This window comes from Vulpes vulpes, chromosome X, assembly GCF_048418805.1.
Source record: "Vulpes vulpes isolate BD-2025 chromosome X, VulVul3, whole genome shotgun sequence".
NCBI lineage: Eukaryota > Metazoa > Chordata > Mammalia > Carnivora > Canidae > Vulpes > Vulpes vulpes.
The window spans coordinates 26,841,928-26,864,610 of record NC_132796.1 but is presented as its reverse complement, the minus strand read 5'-3'; the positions used below and the strand labels follow the sequence as shown (position 1 = coordinate 26,864,610).

Below are 22,683 nucleotides of genomic sequence, written 5' to 3'. Positions count from 1 at the left end.
ATAGTATCCACTACAGGTAGGTCTTGGCATATTCTGATTACTCCACAAATGCTACAAAGAGGATATGAAGGAATAGTAATGACAGAAAAATGAACTGGTCATTTTCCACTGGGTCTTAGTGTATCAGAACCACTATCCCTTTTTAAAAAAAGGTTTATTTATTTATTTATTTATTTATTTATTTATTTATTTAAGAGAGAGAGAGGTAGAGAGAGAACATGAGCAGGGGGAGGGGCAGAGGGAGAGAGAGAAGCAGACTCCCTGCTGAGTGCAAAGCTCAACACGGAGCTCGATCTCATGACCCTGAGATCATGGCCTGAGTTGAAATCAGAAGTTGGACACTTAACCAACCTAGCCACCAAGGTGCCTCTATCAGAACCACTCTTATTTATAAGATGGTGTTTATTTTGGTATTCAAAGATCCCTTTTAAACCTCCTTAACTCGGAAGGGAAAGAATAATGTTCCTATTTTGCCTGGTGCAGGGATTTCACTTTTTCAAATTGTGGCAAAAAAATACATAACAAAAAAAATACATAACACAAAACTCACTATCTTAACCATTTTAAAGTATATGGTACAATTAACTGTATGCATATTGTTGTGCAAAAGATCTCTAGATTGTTCATCTTATGAAAACAAACTGTAGCAAATGACAGAATTTTTTTCTTTTTTAAGGCTGAATAATATTTCATTGTATAGATGCACCCCATTTTTTTAATCCATCAGCGGACATTTAGGTTGTTTCCAGATCTTGCTTATTGTGAATAATGCTGTAATGAACAGAGGAGTGTCCAAATATCTCTATGTCTTTGAAATCCTATTTTCAATCCTTTTAAATATAGATTCACAAGTGGGAATATCCTGGTCATATGGTATTTCTGTTTTTGATTTTCTGAGGAACCTCCATACTGTCTTCCATAGCACCTGCACCATTGTACATTCCTTCACCAACAAATATTCTCTCTCTCTTTTTCTCTCGCTCTCTTGCTCTCTCTCTCTCTCTCTCTCTCTCTCTCTCTCTCTCATAGCAGCCATCTGAACAGGTGTAAGGTGGCACTTCATTTTGGTTTTGATTTCCATTTCCCTGATGATGACTGACGTTGAACATCTTTTCATGTGCTTGTTGGCCATTCATATGTCTTCTTTTGAGAAATGTCTATTCAGCTCCTTTGCAGATTTTTACTGGGGTTATTTATTTTTCATGAATTCCCTTTTAATCACTCAAGTCCAAGCCTTCATTCTTAAAACATAGATTGCTTGGAAACTTCCATCTAATTTACTACATCTTGATTTTGGAAAAGTATTTTAATTTATCCAAATTTAGTTTCCTCTCTTACAAATTGGTAGTAATGATGCTCTCCCTGCCCAGACTGCAGTGTTGTGGTGAAGCATCAACAGAGAAAATTACTAAAAAGACATTTTTATACTGTTCAAAGTTCTGTAGAAAAATAGTGTTATGAATTCAGAACAAAAAGAATCTACATTTTATGACTACTTAATACTGCTTCATTTACATTGGAGCTAATGATTTCTGTTTTTGTTCTGCTTGATGAAACTCCAGATTAAAACTCTGATGAATGAATCAGTCTGCCTCTCCCCACCTCCCTCTCTCTGTCTCTCTATGTATATATAGCCCCATCCCTGAATGTTAATGCACTGCTTAGTATATTGTGCCTTTTTCTAATCTGATAACAGCAGCAAATGTTGGTTGAGGCCCTACTGTGTATCAGACATTGCACTGGTTTTGGTGAGGAAGGAAAAGATTAATCTAAAACCTTAAGTAGCAGGCCTCATCTTGTGAGTGAGGCTTATGAAGGCACGGCACATGTATAGCAATATTAAAAACTCATTGCTGATTATTTTGCTACTTAGAATAAAAATGTAAGTTACCCTCCAAAATAAGAGAGTCCTTTAGACTGAATTGTGTGGAGTGCTGCTTATTACCTGGTTTTGCTCATGTTTGGCTATAAAATCATATCTCTAATATTCAAGTAGGAGCAATTCTGTTAAAAATAAATAAACAACAGATTGGGTTGTTTAGTTCAGGAATTTTTTAAAGTGCTAACATTTTCAGTAGAAAAGCAATATATTTCCTCTAATGAGAACTGTACAGTTTTCCCTAGCTGGTTATACCCAAGCGGAGAAATGGATTTTGGAACTGCTGATCATCTTTTATCAATAGCATGCTCTTCATTACGATCTGGTCTGGTTTTTCTTCCCTTGTCTTCTGCACTAGGCTCCCTGTTTCATAGCTCTCTTTATTGCATTCTCTACCTTGTTCATTTGCAAAGTTAAATGTACACTAAAAGTGAATTTTTACTAAAGGCATTGCCTTTCAAATATCTTATAAAATGCCGGCTGCCTCATTTACAGGAATCATGGAATGACTGTGCGTATCTTCAATTCTGTCTCTCACACTTAAACTTGAAGACTTTCTTTCTAGCTGTGTTCTTTTTGCTGCATCAGCATTTGTTTGATTTCTATACCAATGAGAGGGGCATTTGAAAGCCTGTTTTGGATACAAGTCTTTAATAGGCAGAAATTGATGCTGTGTCATTTATCTCCTGCCCTGTAACTAGCTACCCCCAAAGATAATGGCTCAAAATAAGAATCCTATATGTTGCTCATGAATTTCTGGGTCTACTTTGGGCCAGGCTTATCTAGATGGTTCTTTTACTGGTCTCACTTGGGCTCATTCATGTATTCATGGTCAGCTGGTAGTTGATGGCCTCACTCACATGTCTGGCACTTGTTGGTTATGAGATGAAACAATGGGTATGATAGGGTCACTTGCCTATTATTATTCAGTAGGCTAGCATAGTTCACATAGTGGTGAAAGGATAGCCAAGCATATCCCAATATCCAAGCATTTCTCAAGCCTTTGCTTGTGTCATGTTTACTAATATTCTTTTGGCCAAAACAAGTCCTTCGGCCAATCCATATTCAAGTAGTAGAGAAATACACTATAGCTCTTGTTGGGAGAATCTGGAACATCTTATTACAAGGCTCCAGGTGCAAGAAAGGAAAGAATTTGTGGACATTTATTCTCTCCCAGAGATACTTTTATTTTGATCACCAAAGCCTTTCTTGTGTAATATCACTCAGTGTTCCCTGACAGCTATAGCTTTGGATATTTACTGTTTCTTCAGTGTCTGCTCTATATCATGTACATAAAAGAAGTGCTTAAAAATTTCACTTAACCAATACTTCTGAGATATAAGAGAGCACAGACTTGGATAGGCATAAAGGATGTCCAGTAGAAATGCTAAACTAGTATATGAACCACACACACACACACATACACACACACACATACACACACACACACACACACACACAGTAGGGAGGGAAGGGAGAGGGGGGGAAATGAAAAAGCTTTTCATCAGTGGTACTGAACCAGAGGCAAATTTCCTCCCCTCAGAGGTCATTCAGTAATGTCCAGAAACATGATGGGTTGTCACAACTGAGAAGCTGCTCTGACCAAGGATACTGATAAACATCCTACAGTGCACAGGACAGCACCACACAACAAAGAAACGTCTGTACCAAAATGTCAGTAGTGCTAAGGTTGAGAACCTGGCTTTTTACTGAATGCATATGGAAAGAATTTATATAGTGTGACTTATAGAAAAGCACTTAGAAGATGCAAACTGAAAAAGAAGAGGCTAGGATTATTACTGTTCTCAAATTAGTGAAAGAAGAATACATTTGGGTGAAGTCAGGTTGGAGTTATTCCTCAAGAATAATATTGAACTTGTGGGAGGAAGCCGGATGCACTTCATTGCTATAATCCATGTTTTTATGGCTCGCTCAAGGTGATTTCTCCCCAGCTGGAATGGATATTAGATGTATTTTGTGGGTACTATATATTGTGAACTATAGCTCTTGGAGTCAAAAGCATTTGAGTAGTTAATAATTTTTGATACTGAATGGGACATTTAGAAAAAGTATCTGATGACCAGATCATTTTTAGAAATATGTGTAGTGGTTAATCACATTGTCTTCACATTGTCACTTGTTAATGTGAGATCTTGAGCAAGTATTACCTTTCTGCAAAATGAGAATGCCTGCACTGAATATTGTTTGGTAAAATTAAGTAAAATGGGGCTTATAGATAACCTTGCCTGGCACATAAGAAACCCTGAGTAAGTGATAGTGATTATAGTGTTGGTAGTAATCTCTCTTCCTTCCCAGTAGCAGCAATATTTCTACTTGGATTATATTCTTAGTAGTGGGAAAGAATCTGGTAAAAAATGGTAAAGTAGTGTCACTGAGCTTCAAAAGTCTAGGGCTCCCACATCTAACAGTTTTTTCCCTAAAATCCAGAAATACACGTGGGTAACATGAATCCTTGAGTTCTGATTCTCTAGGCCTTGACATGGATAGCACAAGCCCTTATTGTGCTAAAATGTAAATAATTGGTGATAGTTGAGTCACATATTTTATTTCCTCTCTAGAGTAAGAAAGGATATAGACAAAAGTAAATGATTATGGATTTGTAACATTTATTTCTAGTTTTCCACCTGGACCTGCAAACGACAAATATTTAGAGCCAAGAAGTGAGGTTGTTCCTTGCCCATGCTCAATAGAGTTTTGAGTCCATGCATGATTTTTAACTTTGTTAACATGTACCCTCTAACTCTTAGATATTTCAGTAAGCCACGTGCCTTCCCTCAAATATTCAAAAAGAAAAGTATTCCCCAATGCTGTTTATATGGAGAATAGTTATTTCATCTATTGGAAATATGCAAGTAGCTGAAAAATCTTTCCTATAATTGATAATATGGAACTTTAAGGCAGTCTGCTCACCTATACAGAATGATACTTTTAAGTATTTTTGCTAGTGTGAGTCTAATACTTTATCATTTAGTCAGTTGACTGACTTTTCACTTACAAAAGTAAAGAAAACAAAAATGTTACCCACATTCACACAACAAAGCAGGGCATAGAATATGTGCTTCTTGCTTTTTTTATCAACCAAAGGAGACCTGTGAATTACAGAAAAACCACATGTGAACACTTCAAAGGAAGTATGCCAAACACATTGTGTGTGTGTTTTTAAAAAGATTTAGTAGCTCCTTTAAAGCTCTAAGTAAAGCTGTTAGTCTGACTAATCATATACCCCTGAAACCAATTAAATTTGTAGACTAGAGAAATATTCTTCAAACACTTTTGAAAAAACGAGAGTTGCCTCCTAAAGCCAACACCTTTTAATTAACAAAATACTCAGAGAATAACTGTGGTTTGCAATAGTATATTACACCTACTGTTATTCATGCTACTATTCCAGTGTGCCAAACTCAATTCCTTTCAGCTATTTTGAGCTTGAGTTTCTGTCTGCTTGGCTATGGAAAGAAAACACAGTTTTCAGTAGAAATGTTTAATTTTCTAACAAATGCATGGGAAATGCATTATGCTATAGTCACCAGTAGTCAGACAGTACAGGCTCTGTGTGTCCTGTGTACATCGCTCTATACAGATATATGATGTGTATATTCCTTTGGCTTAATGATATACACTGTAATACATGTGGTTCTAACATGAACTAGTTAAGCAAGAAATACAACAGAATATCTTGCTGGAAGGACAGTCGTTTGTGTGACATCATAAGAACTCTCTTCTGTTGTGACCCCATCCTGGAAGAGATGCTTCACCCAGCATACTTGAGACAAGTAACCTTGGTCTCCATAGTGGTTTGGGAAGCTGAGATCTGAAGCAGCCATTACCAGGGTCAACTCCTTGTGACCCTGGACAATGACTCGAGGCAAGGGGCAGACATCCAGGCAAGCATATCAGACTGTAGTGTATTAAACAGGGCATGGAGGAAGGAGTACCTGCTGGCTGGAGGGGAAGCCATTCCCCCATGCTCCTTAGGGAGAACCTAGAAACTCATCGCACAAGTTCAGGTGTAAGATTCTGTATAGTTGTTTATGTATCCTAACTCCTTACCTGATCATGATTATGAATTAAGAGAATTCTCAACAAATTCTCTTCCCATCTTTTAAATTATGGAGTTATTGGAAAACTCTTGGGGGACTAAATATCCCTCCCTGACCTCTAAGTCAAGATTTTGTTGCTCAGTATGGGAAAGTACCTGTGGATCGGCCCCCTTACAGATCTGATCAGCCCACATTTTACCTAATAAAGTGATTTGCTCATTTTTCTAGTAGCATGACAGTGGAAAAGAAGGAATCTCATTTTTTTCTTTTTAGATAAAAGTAAAGGCATCTGAAAATACAGTATGAATCAATATGGTATACATAATAAAATGAAATATTCTCAGGACCTCAAAATTTCTCCTTTGAAACATGTTGCTTAATTTAAAAAAATAATAAGAAAAAAATATCTGCATGGATCTAGAGACAAGTCTTTTTTTTAGGAAAAATGAAATATTTTAAATAATGTTCTAGATAGAATTGGCCTTGATAAAATGTGAACTAGATGGAAATTAGCCTCTACTTTATGTGATAGCACTTATTTCTCTACTTTTGGAGACCCAAAGTTTCTGAGTTTAGAATCCAGCTCTCAGATCTCTAGCCACTAGACAAGCAAACAAATAAACACCTAATAATGGGATAAGATTTTGTCCTTCTTAGTGATCATTAGATTTAAGTAGTAAAATGATAAGGACTGGAAAATGTTTAAGACTTCAAAGAATAATGTAATTCTATGCCTCATGAAGACTTTTTAGTTATACATTTACCCTGGTTCTCCATAAATCACAGAAATCTAGAGTTGTGATTTGAAAAAGGAAGTGGAATATTTGTCTGGAAAAAGGAGAGAAGAGTTTGCTTAGAAGGGCACAAACCATGAGAGACTCCTAATTCTGGGAAACAAACAAAGGGTTGCAGAAGGGGCGGTGGGTGGGGGGATGGGGTAACTGTGTGACAGGCAATGAGGAAGGCACTTGATGGGATGAGCACTGGGTGTTATACTATATGTTGGCAAATTGAATTTAAATAAAAAAATAAAAAAAGAACGGCACAAAAGTAGGAAATGGCCAGTGCTGATTGGAGAATATATGGAATAGAGACTGAGATGTTTGCGGGGGTGGGGGCGCAGTGCATGGGCAGAGTAGAGGGAGGAGAGGCTGGAGTATGAATTCTAGTTCAAAGAGCCTAGAATGGCACGCTAATTCATTAAGTCAATAGCCAGTAAACATTGTTTGAGCAGCAAAAGGAAAAAGAAAAGAAAACTCAGATACATACAGTATACCTACTGGCAGGAGAATGCTAGAAGACGTACATGTATCAATTCATAAAATACTTAGAACAATTTCATGAGATTAGTACTATTTTCCCCATTAGGTAGGTGAATACTCTGAGGCTCACAAAAGCTCAGTTTCTCAAGCAGAATAAAATCCCTTACCTCAAAATGCCTATAACCTCATTCAAGGTTGTATATCTAGGAAATGTTAACACCAGCTGTCTGTGAGACAAGTACTATTCTAATTGCCATTTTGTAGAGGAATAAATTGAGATTCAGAGAGCTTAAGTAACCTGCCTAGGGTTCCACAGCTAAGAAATGGCAGAATGAAGATCGAAATCCAACAGTCTGATCTGAGACAGTCTGTTTTACACTCTTCTTCTTCATCCTGTGGTCTTTCCTATTTATCCCCTCAACTGAAAAGTAGGGAACAAAAAAATTGGTTGGTTCTTTTTTCTCTCTTTAATATTTGGTCTTCCTTCCCCAAGCAGTGGCTCTTCCTCCATTAGTTTCTTGTTCTGAGAATAGTTAAAATGACCTGAACAGTGAGATCCTAGAAATATTATGTGTTCTAATCTTCAAGAAACCCACCTTCAAGGTTGTTGTTGTCTTTTAGGAATATCCTGTGTTAGAAGGCCTCGAAATCTACTGGAAGGCTCAGTGTGCACAGATTTGTTTTTTTAGATTCATTCATTTATTGAGAGGACATCAATTGAGCACCTACTGTCTTCCACTACCTGTGCAAGGTACAGGAGCTGGAGCAGTGAGCACAGGGTACCCGGTTTCCCATCCCTTTCTCATCGCTGTAGAGGTGTTTTCAGATGTTGAGTGCTGGAGGAGAGGAGACCAGCAATGAAGGGCCTGACTGGTCCATAAATGGGATCCCCTGCCCATGACTGGTATACCCATGGCTATGTTGCTGACCTTTCCATCTCCCTGTAAATCTGTCTCTTCCAACTTTGTACTTGGTGCCACTTCTTTCTTTTCCCTCATTGGAGAACTCTGTGGTATTATCATTCCAGTGTCATTCGTCTGTACTTCTTAGTCATCTTGAATCATTCTCTGTTGTTCAGTCTCTGGCACCAGCCTTTCTTTTCAGTAGACTTCTTTTTTCAAAACAGTTGAAATCTGATAATTCTCTGTATTCTCATCTTTCACTGTATTGAAATTGAAGATGACATGACTGTTCCCACTTCATTAAGCACTTCTTTGTTAGTCAGAAGTAAATCTATAAAAAAAAAAGTCTTCCTGCTCTCTTTTGAGGGTCAAATTTTCAATAAGTCAAGTTTGAAAAGAAAAGAAAAGAAAAACAAAACATTGTTTGACGCTTCCCAGAACTTTGAAATCATCCCAAAGTGCTGTATGTTACCTCAGTATCTGTTGTGTGTCTATTTTAAGAATAATTTGTCCATATTTTCTAGCCAGCCAGGCATTCGGCAGTTAGCTCTCCCAGTGATGTTTTAATTTAGCTCTTTTTTTTATCCTCACCCATGCATCCTCTTCAGGGATTCGGCTCCTCTCCTGGAATCCCTTTTAAGATTTTTAGATCCTGTGGGCCCCCATGCTTCCTACTAGAAGTGTTGGATCACAAGATGCTATTTCTGCAGCTGATTATATGTCATTCTTTCTAGAAGGAGCCTCAGAGTAGTGAGAGAGATTCAAAGAACAGTTTCTTCTTTTTCTCCTCAGTATCATTGTTTTTCAGTCATTACTCCTTGGCATTAGTTTTAATTCTATCTGACATCCTACATTTTTACTTTCTCTCTACCTTGTTCAAGATTATTTCTTCCATGCGCAGATATAACACTTGTCCCTGAGAAGCTTAAGATATAGGAGGCATCCTTCCATTTCTCTCACCATCTTCTCGCATAAAAAAAACAACCTTAAAAGTGCAGAAAGCAATACAACCATGAAAAGTAATTTGTAGCCACCTCAGAATGGAATGCCCACATGGCCCACTTTTCTTTTATGTTCCTAGAACCTTTCCCTCGCTGTCCCTGGCTCTCAGGTCTCCCATTGAGATGTTGTCCTTTAGAGCTTTCTCTCATAGCTTCTCTTCTAAAGAATGTAGTCCCCTATTTATTTGCTACTTATCTCCTGGTTGTAGTAGGCTTCAGAGACCATGAACTTTAAACCAGATGAGGCATTCTGTTCCCCACATCACTCACCTTCTATTACCCAGCTCTTTGTTGGTACTTAGTATCAATTCACACCAACAAGCTCAGCCCCCTTTAGTAAATACAGGGCCATGCAAAGAACTTTGAGTTTTTCCCAAATATTTCACGTATTTCTACTCCTCATCTCCAACTTCTCATTTTATTTGTTCATCACTGTGTTTCTTATTTATTGGGTATTTATAAAAATAGTAATACCTAACATTATTACCTACAGTATCAGAAACTGCTAAGATGGTTGTTATTTTCTGGCACTGTTCTATGTACATTTCATATATTAGTCATGGAATCTACACAACTGCCCCTGTAACATTTTCTCTGTTATTGTCCCTTCTTTACTGAGGAGAAAACCTGAAGCTTAGAGAGATTAAGTAATTTAACCAAGGTCACAGAGCTCCTGAGACAAAGATTCTCTACTAGGTGTTTTCACTCTGGAATTTTTGATATTAACCATGTGCCATCTTATGCTATAGTGTTCCACACTATTAATATTTATTTAATATTTCTTAATAACCTTGAAACAGTGTTTCATATCCAAGTAGAAAAACTTTATTAGATCTGATTTTCCAAAAATTATGTAGCTTAGGTTTTCTCCACTGCCAGTCACTTTATGACCAGCCTGAAATAAAAGGAAAAAAATATGATAAAACTGTTCCCAATATAAAGTACAGAGCAAAGACAAAAACATTTCATTGGCTCTGATTTCCCAAGGGTCTACCTCCAAAGTAATTTACTTCCTATTCAAAGAAATAAGATCTATACAAACTTGACTTTTGCTTTTTTTTTCCTTAAATGAGAAAAAAGAAGTAAAACTTTCTCACTTGGTAAGGTCTGAATACTTTTTCTTTACCAATTCCAGTCGATGCAAGAGTTATTTGACAGGACTGTTTAAATTAAATTAATTGTCCAGCTATTAGAAGAAGCAAATTCATTTTTGAAAGATTGTTAAATATGTACTAGTGAAAAGTTTGAGTCCTTGAATTATCCTACCATGTAGTACTACATAAAATATTCCCATTTTGGGGAAAAATTTATAATGTCATAAATAATACTCTGGCTCCAATTGTTATAATTAAGCTTATTCCATTGTTACTGAAATTGGATTCTTTGCTTGTGTGTCTAATTTTTCTTTTTTTTTTTCTTTTTTGCGGAAAAAAAAAATAGCTCCCAGTCAGACTGTTACTCTGGTGACACAACCCGCGGTTGCCAAGGAAACTGCCATCTCCAAACTAGAAATGCCATCTTCATTGCTGTTGGAGGTACCTGCTCTGGCAGATTTCAACCGAGCTTGGACAGAACTTACCGACTGGCTGTCTCTGCTTGATCGAGTTATAAAATCACAGAGGGTGATGGTGGGTGATCTTGAAGACATTAACGAGATGATCATCAAGCAGAAGGTATGGGAAAAAAGATAAAAGCTGGTTGAAATGTTTCGTTAAAGTGAAGATTGTCCACATGTCAGTTCGCTCTCCCTAGACCATATTCCCACCAGTTTTTAGGAAGCTTTCCTCTATCAGCAACAGACTATCTCTACCCCATGTAGCTTAAGTATGATTAAAAAAAAATTAATGCAATTATCTAAAACCCATAAATTAAAATGAATGTTACAAGGAAAACAATATAAACCTTACAATTATAGTTGGCTTTATTAAATTCACTAAATAACTACTATTTTAAAAAACTTTTATATCAGATATGTAGTTCAACTGAGCTGTTTACATTTAAACTATTATTTGTTTTGGCAGCCTGTAGTCATAATATATTACAGAATCAAATATAATAATCTGGGAATTGGTTATTCACTCTTTTGAGTTACCTGTGCCAATTTTCCTCTTATGATGATAAATATCATTGAAAGTCAGCTATAAATTTTTTAGAAAACAAAAGTACCAAACATAATATATTTTTAAATACCTTAGATCTTAATATTCATATTTAGGTAATGCTACAGTCAAATAAACATGTTTTTACTACAAAGATTGCATTTATCAGCCTCTTGGAATCCATTATGCAAAATCATGACATCAGTTAGAAGCAAAGAATACATTGATATAAATCTGGTTGACCTAGCTGGAATAAATACACTGTGTGTCTTTTATATTTCTGAATGAATAAGAAAAATAGTTTTGAAATGTTTATGTGCTGTAGTTATTTCACTGGTAAATGACTTTCACATCTTTTCTACAGAAGTAATAAACTGCATTGAAGGTATTTAGTTGTTACAGAACTACTTTTCAAAAAAAGCAGGAATCAAGCAGACAGATTTCTTTTTAAAATGAACTTTAGCAATTCAGTAGGAATAAAAGTAAGTGGATAGTAAGCAATCTGAATTTAAAGTACCTTGATTTCAGACACAGGAGACCTGAATTAAGCATTCTTTGTCATTTGCAAATGACATGATTGTGGTCAAATCCTTCTCTGGATCTCAGTTTCCTCTTCTGGGCACAGGACACACAGATTCACATTCATATTCACCACATAGTGATGGACATGCATATATATAAAGACATTAACTAATATATACATATGTGTAATTTGTTTCACTGCTCCTTTAAAACAAATATTAGTAGCCACGTTCTTTAGCACAAACCATTGAGATGTCATACTTCTAGTAGGTAGCAGAGCAAAGATTCAAATCCAAGTCTATTTGGTTCCTAAGCCTAAGTATTTTTACTTACTACATATATTGCTTGCTAGTATTAATGTAAATGTGCCTACCATTTGGTGATATATATATGGTTTTATATATATTGTCTGCGCCAGACACAGTGCTAAGCATTTATAATTTCAGTGTGCTGATACATGCAGAAGTATGAGATTATGTTCTTTCATAGTATCATGTCTAACTAGATATGAATAGATAGTATTAGATATGAATACTACTAAGACTTACTAACCAGAGGAAGCAATATGTTACAATGTTTGAGGCAAGGGCTTTGGAGTTAGATAGTACATCAACTGATGTTAGTAATTAATATTACATTATAAATCATCTGCTCTCACAGCGTTTGGAAAATAAGAGCTTGTTTCCACATCTACACCCGGTTCTGCCATTGGCATTATGGCCTCCTATATAAGTCATTGGGTAGTAGAGTGGGAGAAGAAGTCCACACTCCCTTGTGAAGGGTTTGTGATCCTAGCCCTTAGAATCTGCTTTAGAATCTACTGCCTCAGCAGTCTTCAGAAATATGTTTGTCTTTTTCAGAAATGACTACTAATTTGATGCCTCTTCAAAATGATAGTCTTTAAAGATAGATCCAAAATTAATTCAGAGGGGATGCCTGGGTGTCTCAGTGGTTGAGCGTCTGACTTTGGGTCCGGGCGTGATCCCGGGGTCCTGGGATCGAGTGCCACATCAGGCTCCCTGCGTGGAGCCTGCTTCTCCCTCTGCCTTTGTCTCTGCCTCTCTCTCTCAGTGTCTCTCATGAATAAATAAATAAAATCTTTAAAAAAAAACAAAATTAATTTAAAGGAGAAGTTCAAGTGCCATGCCTAGGGTCACAGAAAGCCAGGAATTTTTAAATGTTACATATAAAATGTTTCTTATATATTTTTATGTATATCATATTTAGATAAATATATATACAATTTTAATGTTATATATATGAGATAGTGATATCATATATATCTGTATATAGATATATACAATATTATATATATAAATCACCCTTCTCTTGGTGAACAGTAAAGTGCTATTCCTGCTTCTTCCCCTACCAATTTTTTTAAAGATTTTATTTATTCATTCATGAGAGACAGAGAGAGACAGAGAGAGAGAGGCAGAGACATAGGCAGAGGGAGATGGAGGCTCCTCTGTGGGGAACCTGATGAGGAACTTGATCCCAGGACCCCGGGATCACACCCTGAGCCAAAGGCAGATGCTCAACTGCTGAGCCACCCAGACGTCCCTCTTCCCCTCCTATTAAAAAAAATATTTATAAAGGCGTTGTCAGGTCTTGTCTTTTATAGCTTTCAGTCTGTAAATGGTCAGTAAAATGATCCTAAATAAACATTTAAAAAGTGTGTATGTGTGGGTGTGGGTGTGTGGGTATGGGACAAGAAAAAGAGATAAGTTTGGGGAAGTATTTATTACAATATCAGGGAATAAACGTTTGTCCTATGTAAAGTTCTAAATAAAACAATCCTAACTTTAAGATTTGAGGTGTGAGAAATGAGGTAATGTTCTAAAAGGACTTTATAAACTTCAAAACACTATCAGTGCCTATTAATTCATTTAACAAATTTTTATTGAGCCACTACTAAGTGCCTGGGAAGTTCACAGTTGGACAAGATAGCAATACACAGATTAAAGCAGGTGAGGAAAAAAAGTAATAATAGCACTATGATAGAAATAAATTTCAGGATAATACCTAACACATATTTAACACTAATTATATACTAGTCACTTTTAAGTACTTCCTGTGTATTACTCCATGCTCACAACACTGAGATTGATAGTAAAGCACAGTGAGGTTAAACAACCTGCCCAAGGCCAAGTACTAAAGAGATAGTAGCAGAATTTGAACTCATGAAGTCTGATTTCAGGCTCCCCACCATAGTTTCCACCTCCCTGGGCATGGTTGGGGGATGCTATGTGGACTTACTTCAGGAAGATGGCAACTGACTAAGCCAGGGAAGAGAACAGAGGTCAAGAAAAATTTCTTGAAGCAGCTAAAACTTAAGCCAACTATTAGAAAACAAGGTGGAAATAATCCAGTAGATAAAACAGAAAGGTGATTCTAGCAGAAGAACCAAGTTACCCTTTTCGTTACTGTGGAAAACAATGTAGTGTGTTATATAAATTGTGATTCTTATGGCTGAAAATAAGGAGCGAGGAAGAAATCGATGGAGTAGAGAAGGATGGGCTAGGAATTGGGGATCTTCCCTTGCTAGAACAAAAGGTTTCGATTATGGCCTGCAGGCAGTGGCAATGTTTGAAGCTATTTTAAACAAAGAGGTAAAATCATCATCTGTAGTTTAGTTGAATATTAATAGGGTTTTCTGGATGTAAGCAACAGAAAAATCCTCTGATTAAATCAAGCAGAAAGTGAATGTACTGGAACTGGCATAAAGGCAGTGGGAAAAAGCTTGGGGAAAAAAGGTACCTGAACATATCTTGGCATGTAGTTCATGGTAACTACTCAAGACTGTCTTTGTGATCCTGTTTCTCTGCATGCTATGACTGTTCAGAACACAAAGTCCTGGAAGAGGGAATCCAGTTGACTTTGCCTGGGTCACAGACCTATCTCTTAGATAGAGGAGAGCAGAGAACTTTGCTTTAAAACCGTCTCCTTCCAAAAGCCCTCACAGTGAGTCTGTGTGTCACAGAGAAGGTTGTTCCCCTCCAAAGAAATTGGGGTCTGTTGAAAATAGAAAGGGGAAAAGATTTTGAGCAGCCAATAAGCAATAGATGTCCCCTGAACTCAGGCAAGAATATGTAGAACAGGATGGAGGAGTGCACAAATAAAGGGGATTTGTACGAGGCTATTATCTTGATCTAAGCGATATGTTTATCTATTTCAACTCTGCTATGTGGAGACCTGAAATAAAGACGATTTATAACCTCGGGACCTTAAACTTAACTTTCATCTCTCACAAACAGTAACTGGTTCTCAAGAAATGTTGATTGTTTGATGGATAATGTGAATGAAGTGTGATAACGATAGCTTTATTTTTAACAGAGACTGAAATTTGGGGTTTTAATTGTGGCTACAAAGCATCATAATTTAGATAAGAGGTTGTAACAACACTTCACGAATCTAGGAGAACTTAGTTTTGAACTTAGGAGGTTCAGATCAAACCTAAGACATGCAGTGATTGAAATATTATTCCTAGAAAGGCAATAAGGACTAGACATTTGAATAAGTTAGCTCTTCATAGTTCTAGACCTTGAATTCAAAATCATACATGTAATATTAAGCTTCTGTTCTCCTTTTACATAACTTCTTTTATGTTCTTAGTTTAGAAAACTGGGATGCCACTAATTTGAAATAAAAGTAATTTTTACTAAAAAAATGCAATTTTTGCTAAATGAATTATAATAAGCAAAAAAGAATTTTAAATGACAACTATAAATTTTTAAAAGTTTATAAAATGTGGTCATTTAAAAAAAATTAAGCAACTTGTCTGCTTAACTTTGGAGAGCAAAATATATACCATTATATTGTAGAGGCAGAGAATTGTGAAATATGCAAGTTAAACCTTTAAAAGGAAAACATACATGAAGCTCCAAGTTGATTTCCTAACATTGTGCATTAATAGCAGAGGGTGATTTATAATTTATAGTTTTGTATCAAAAAAAATCTGATTTTTAAAAATGCTCTTTTTATTTCATCACGTTTAAGTAAAATTGAAACAAAATTGTTTTGACAATTATTCACAGTTTTCTTTTACTGACATAATCTATCAAATTAAGGGGGAAATATGTCTAAAGTTTCTCATGAAAATATGACCATTTGAGAAAGGCAGGATGGAAAGACAAAGGAAGTGGGGAAGGGAGGAGGGAAGGAAGGAAGGAAGGAAGGAAGGAAGGAAGGAAGGAAGGAAGGAAGGAAGGAAGGAAATCAGGGAAAAAAGAGGGAGGGGAAGAGAAATGGAAGAAGGGATGGAGGGTGGGAGGGAGAGAAAAGTTGGGGAAACAAGAGAGGTGGATGGCAAATTTGAGGAGAGCTTTGTGGCAGTAAAAAACGAATTGTGTTGCTATCAACAGACAAGATTTAGGTGGTCATATGATATCATTATTTTTTATACTACTGGTATCTGGTTGCCCGTGTTAAATAAATTATAGACTTTTTTCAAGTCTCTTTGACCAAGTGTTGAGTAATTCACCACTAAATCTAAACCACAGGCACTGTGTTGAATTGAATTGGCCAAGGAGTTTTATCCTCTAATAAGAACTCTCCAGGTTGAGTTTGAGAAAAATTGGCCAATCTGGACAAGATGATAATAGCATTGTTCAAGATTCATTTTTAACTACACACTACACCTCTACCTGGGAGATTTCATTATCCAAAAATTGAATTATCCATTTTAGTAGATACAGTCTATATTTAAATGGGAAATAATTACTTGGATGTGTTTAATTTTTTATTGTTAAGGTCAAAGTCTTTAATAAAAGTTCCATGATTATTTTTTGAACTCTGGTTCTATCTACACAGAGAGGAATTGAATGGCTCCAGAATCAGTCTGACTATAACTTTGATTGAAAAAATTCAGCCACAATCTTACGACAAAAGAACTCGTCTAAATGGACCTAGAAGGATTAGTGAAACAGTGCTGTGTGTGTGTGTGGGCGGGGGGAGCATTGGTTAAACTAAAAACAAAACCAAACAAAACGTTTCTTGGTTTTACTCTCTTGTCATGAGCATAGCAGCAAAGTGGATATTGTAAATAGTTTCCCTTACTCAACAAATGAGAAAAGTTACAGACAATACAGGTAATTGGTCTAAGGTTATTAGTGAATGTAATTGTCCTAATGTAAATCCAGACCTCTTGCATGTAATGTTTCTTAGTTCTTTTTTATTTTCTGTGACCCCCTTTTCTTAAGCATCTCCTCAGTTCTCCACCAAAATCCGGACAAGCTACACACAGTTTATTTTAATGGGTATCTAACGGATTTCACAAGTTGTAGGACAGTCATCTTAGAGTGAGGAGATTAATTTTCTGGGGTTTTTTTCTTTTAATAAACAACCATCCAGTCCTCGTCATCTCATCTTTGCACTTCTGTACAACCTTGTATAAGAAACACCACTCCAGAGGGTGTGGTCTTTCCATATATAGAAGGTGTGTTGTATTCTACAAAGAATAATGTTGTAATATGTTTGGCTGAGGATATTTGCAAATTTTGTACTGCAATTATCTTCTGACTAATGTTCGTGTCTCTTGTAGAAAGCTCATAACTGTGTGAATCACTGCTCCACATGCATACAATTTTCTTTCCCTACCTAATGAGAGCCAAATTCACTATTATCTTCACTGAAGGATGTAAAGATAAGTCAATGTCAACAATATGACTTAAATTATACTCTCTGGTCATGATAAAATAAATTCCCCTTAAAGACAAAGGTCACAGAGTTGCAAACACAAAAGAAATCCTATTTTTGAAGTGTCATAATAACCTTTTTATAGAAAGTGATGCCATACACTTTTTGGCTTAAAGATAAACATAAGTTTTACCAAACTACATATTTCAAAATCTGTGAATGGAAATGCATATCTTAATACATTTCAGTTCAGTTCACTGTAAAATTTTCTGTCAAAACCTTATCAAGTAAAACTGAACCATGATATTTACACGAATTCTGATAAAAGCCAGTATACTGTGTTTCCAGTAAAATACCAGTGGGATTCTGATAAGGAAGTTAATGTTTGTCATTGTTTTTAAATAGTGAATTCTATTTCAAAATTTTCTTGCTTGGGTCTAAATAAAGCCTTTATGTGAAATGGCTTTTATTATTTTCATAAAAATACCTAAAATATGCGATCTTCTCTGTTTTATAAGAAAGCAATATAAGTAATTTGATATCTTTAATCTTTTTTGAAAGCTATATAATGTTATTATACTCTGAATGTTATTACCTGCTTTGGGGGCTTTTCATTTCACCATAATTTTGGGGCCTTGAAGACTATAATTGAAGTTGCAGTGTGCAATAATGTAAGTTCCTCTTACTAATGCACTTAATGTTAGGGTAATGGTAGGTAATGTTCATGTTAGGTGCATGGTTCTTTGCTCATTCATTCCTCGGTTCAACAAATTGTCTTTGAAAACCCATGTTGCAAAGCATGCTAAAGACGGGTAGAGGACTATTAGGAAACGATATTGGAAAGATAGTGGGGTAACAGCTTGGATTTAAATTTGATTTCCTGTGTGTGTCAGCAAATAATTGAGATTGAGATAAAACAGTGTTCACATATAACTACTATTAAGTGTTTCTGTACTTATCCACACTTTTCTGTATATGATTACTTACATTAAAGTGATAAATATATGTGTGTTTATATATATATTATTAACATACATATGAGGTAGATATTTTTAGTAGTTTTCAGTGAAAATAAATACTACAAATTTTTTGTCCCCCAAATGCTTGCTTTCAGACCTGAGTTACATTGTCATGTAGATCCATTAGAGATATAGTGACTGTCTTTAAAGAGCTTTTGATGTAAGACTATGTTTTCATTCATCTACTATTTATTGAACACTTGCTGGTGAAAGACATTAGTGTTTTCTGCTCCTGGGGATTAAAAATAAAAAGAATAGGCAGAGAGAGGAAGGTGGTGGTGAAGTACAAAGACCCTAGGCTTGCTTCATCCTATGAACACCACTAGGTAACTGTGGAATCATCCTAAATACCCCAGAAATCAACCTGAAGACTGACAAAACAAACTCCACAACTAAAGGCGAAGAAGCCACATCAAAGAAGGCAGGAAGTACAGAAAGGTTTAGGCTAGAAAGGAATCTAGGCCGCTGTGGAGGGGAGGGAGCAGTGGGCACGGAGAAGGGAGAGGGAGAGAAGAACACACAGGGGAATGCACAAGGAGAATGTTTCCCCATAGCCACTGGCTTGAAAGTGAGAGAGGCTAAATTCTATGAATTCTTGCAACCAGTGGGACTTAAAGCCTTGAGTTTTAGAGGTCAGGGGTTTGGCTGGGGTAGAAGTTGGAGGACACTGTGCTGCTCCTGGAGAAAAGTCAGGCAAACAGCAAGGATGCATACAGTATGAAACAGGATCCAAAGAGATCCTGGGGCACACAGTGGGGAGATTATTCACTCTTCTTGAAGCATGTCTCTGAGTTGAAGCATTCTTGGCAGATGCCTCTCCTGGAACAAATGAGCTAGCCAGTGCCATTTTCTTCCTCATCCCCTCAGCATAAACACAGAGTCACCTGCTGAAAGTAGCACAGTGACGACACTGGCTGCCAAATTTGCTTACCCTAAGTCCCACCCCTCTGCTCTCTGATGGAACCCCTCTACTCAGCCACACCAGCTTCAGTCCCAATGTGGTAGGCCCCTCTCCCAGAAGACCAGCACAAACCCCTGCCTACACCACATCTCCCAATCAGAGGATTTTGTAGGGTCTCATTTCTGGTGGAGGTGGTGACAGGTCTCATTTCACAAGCAGACCAGAGCACACCTAGTTAAAACTCACTACATTCAGGCCAGGGGCCAAACACATGAGCTGGGTCTTTGAAAAAATTAGTAAAACTCATAAACCTCTAGCAGACTTATCAGAAAGAAGAGAGAAAGGTCCCAAATGAAATCACAAATGAAAGAGGAGTAATAACAACCAATACCACAGAAATACAAACAATTATAAGAGAAAATTATGAGAAGCTACATGTCAGCAAGTTGGACAAACTGGAAGAAATGGATAAATTCTAGAAACATATAAATTACCAAAACTGAAGCAGAAAGAAATAGAAAACTTGAACAGACTGATAACAAGCAAAGAAATTTATTCAGTAACCCCAAAACTCCCAACAAACAAAAGTTCAGGACCAGATTGCTTCACGGGTGACTTCTACCAAACATTTAAAGAAGATATAATACCTATTTTTCTCAAACTATTCCAAAAAAATAGAAGAGAAAGGAAAACTTCCCAATTCATTTTTGAGGCTAACATTACCCTGATACTGAAACCAAATAAAGATACCACCGAAAAAGAAAACCACAGACCAATATTTCTGATGAACTTAAATGCAAAAATCCTCAACAAAATACTAGCAAATCAAATCCAGTTATACATTAAAAAAAATCACAACCAAGTGGGATTTATTTCTGGATTGCAAGGGTGGTTCAATATTCACAAATCAATCAACATGATATATCACATTAATTTTTTTTAAAAAAAAGGATAGGAACCATATGATCCTTTCAAGATGCAGAAAAAGCATTTGACAAACTACAACATCCATTCATGATAAAAACTCCCAACAAAGTAGGTTTAGATGAAACATACCTCAACATCATAAAGCCCATCTCTGAAAAACCCACAGCTAATATCATCCTCAATGGGGCCTAAGTGTAAGACTGGCAAAACATAAAAATCTGACAAGAGAACCAGGTAACTTTTTTGACATCAGCCATAGCAACTACTTTTTAGATATGTCCCCTGAGACAAGGGAAACAAAGGCAAAAATAAACTATTGGGGCTTCATCAAAATAAACAGTTTCTGCATAAAGAAGGAAACAATCAACAAAACTAAAAGGCAACCTACATAATGGGAGAAAATATTTGCAAATGATATATTGGATAAAGAGTTAGTATCCAAAATCTATAAAGAACTTATACAACTCAACACCCCAAAAACAAATAATTACATTAAAAAATGGGCAGAAGACATGAACTGACATTCCTCCAAAGAAGACATTCAGATGGCCGACATATGAAAAGGTACACACCCTCACTCATCATCAGAGAAATGCAAATCAAAATTATAATAAGATACCACCTCACACCTGTCAGAATGGCTAAAATCAACAACACAAGACACAATAGGTGTTGGTGAGAATGTGGAGAAAAGAGAATCCTCTTGTGCTATTGGTGGGAATACAAACTGGTGCAGCCACTCTGGAAAACAGAATGGAAGCTCCTCAAAAAGGTAAAAATAGAACTACCGTACAATCTAGCAATTGGACTACTAAGTACCAAAGAAAACAAAAATACTAATTAAATGGGGGTACATGCACCCCAGTGTTTATAGCAGCATTCTCTACAATAGCCAAACTATGGAAGCAGCCCAAGTGACCACTGACTAATGAATGGATAACGGAAATGTATACATACTTATATATGTACACATGTATATGTACACACATGATAGAATATTATTCAGCCATAAAAAGATTGTAATCTTGTCATTTGCAATGACATGGATGGAGCTAGAGTGTATTATGCTAAATGAAACCAGTTAGAGAAAGACAAATACCATATGACTTCACTCATATGTGGAATTTAAGAAACAAAACAAGCAAACGGAAAAGAGAGAGAGGCAAACCAGGAAACAGACTCTTACCTATAGTGAATAAGCGTTATCAGAGAGAAGGCGGTTAGGGGGTTGGATGAAATAAATGATGGAAATTATGGAGTCCACTTGTGATAAGCTCAGGGTGACTCATGACAGTGTTGAATTACTGTATTACATACCTGAACCTAATATTACATTGTATTTTAACTAACTGGAATTTAAATAAAAAATTAAAATAGAAAATAATGAAACTATATAAACTTCAATATTAGAGTATATATTCTGTGAGGAAAGCATAAAAGGCAAAGAGAAGTAATTGCCACAAGAAAAAAAATGCTATGGTAGTTTTAATCATATATACTAGAATGAATGAATGAGTGAATCATTTATTTCTTTCCTTTTAATATGTGCCTGACTCTCTCATAGAAAAGAAATTAAGCTACACTTTTCTTTCCACATGTCTTGTTAATTTTTATTCAATAACCTGGGGATGAAAATTTATTTTTGCATAATATGTTCTAATATTTTTAATTTTCATAATCCAAGTCCATTGATCAGTAAATTTTCAAGGTTATCATAGCTGCATTGTTTTAAAAATAGAAGCAGTAGGATTGACTATAGTCTTGTGATCTTTTATGAATTCACTAAAAATAATACCAGGGTTTCTAGAGTTATATGAGTCAATTCTTTATTAGATTTATAAAAGTAGCTGTGAGTATAATTTTAGTAATTCACAAATCTTTCCAGATTCCCTTATCTTTATGTTTTGCATTCTGTGTACATAAGTAGCATCGTATATATTTCTTATAATTTATTCAGGGAAAGGATATCTTCTGTGTGATTTATGCCAAGAATAGAAATGCTTTTATTTACCTGATATATTCTCCTTCCAAACAGAATCAACTTTGTAATGATAGACTTCACCCTTGGCCCCACCAAATGATTTAATCTATGTTCAGCTCTTGGATTATTTTTAAACCTTCCAACTAGTAATAAGAAAAAGTAAAGCCATTGGCAAAGTTTGGGGCAGAAGTATATAGATAAATCTCTGTTTAAGAAAGTGGAGAGAAGAGAATAATTTACACTTAACTCCTTCATGCTTTTCCCCCCCTAAACCTGAAAGAACAAGATCATGGTGAGAGGGAAAATAATCTATAGCAACTCCGTTGAGGCTAAGCTTTTCTGTCATGTCACATTATATGAAAATCATAAAAAAGCTGCCGCAGATAGAACCATAACTGCCCCTTGAGAAATTTGACATAAAAATCAAACCACCACTTTACTATACTTCCCCAAGTTCGATTTTATTTTTTTTTAAGTTATATAATAGGTGTTAGG

At 36.1% G+C, this 22,683-nt stretch overlaps 1 protein-coding gene across 7 annotated transcripts in view; it reads left to right on the top strand.

Moving 5' to 3' along the window:
- The window catches only part of DMD (dystrophin), a 2,426,617-nt gene that overhangs the window by 1,795,841 nt on the left and 608,093 nt on the right, over positions 1 to 22,683 (top strand). For all 7 annotated transcript variants that reach the window (XM_072743155.1, XM_072743156.1, XM_072743160.1 and 4 more), the window contains one exon: positions 10,546 to 10,778. In XM_072743155.1, the coding sequence (XP_072599256.1) occupies positions 10,546 to 10,778 (233 nt within the window). The remainder of the gene's footprint in view (positions 1 to 10,545; positions 10,779 to 22,683) is intronic.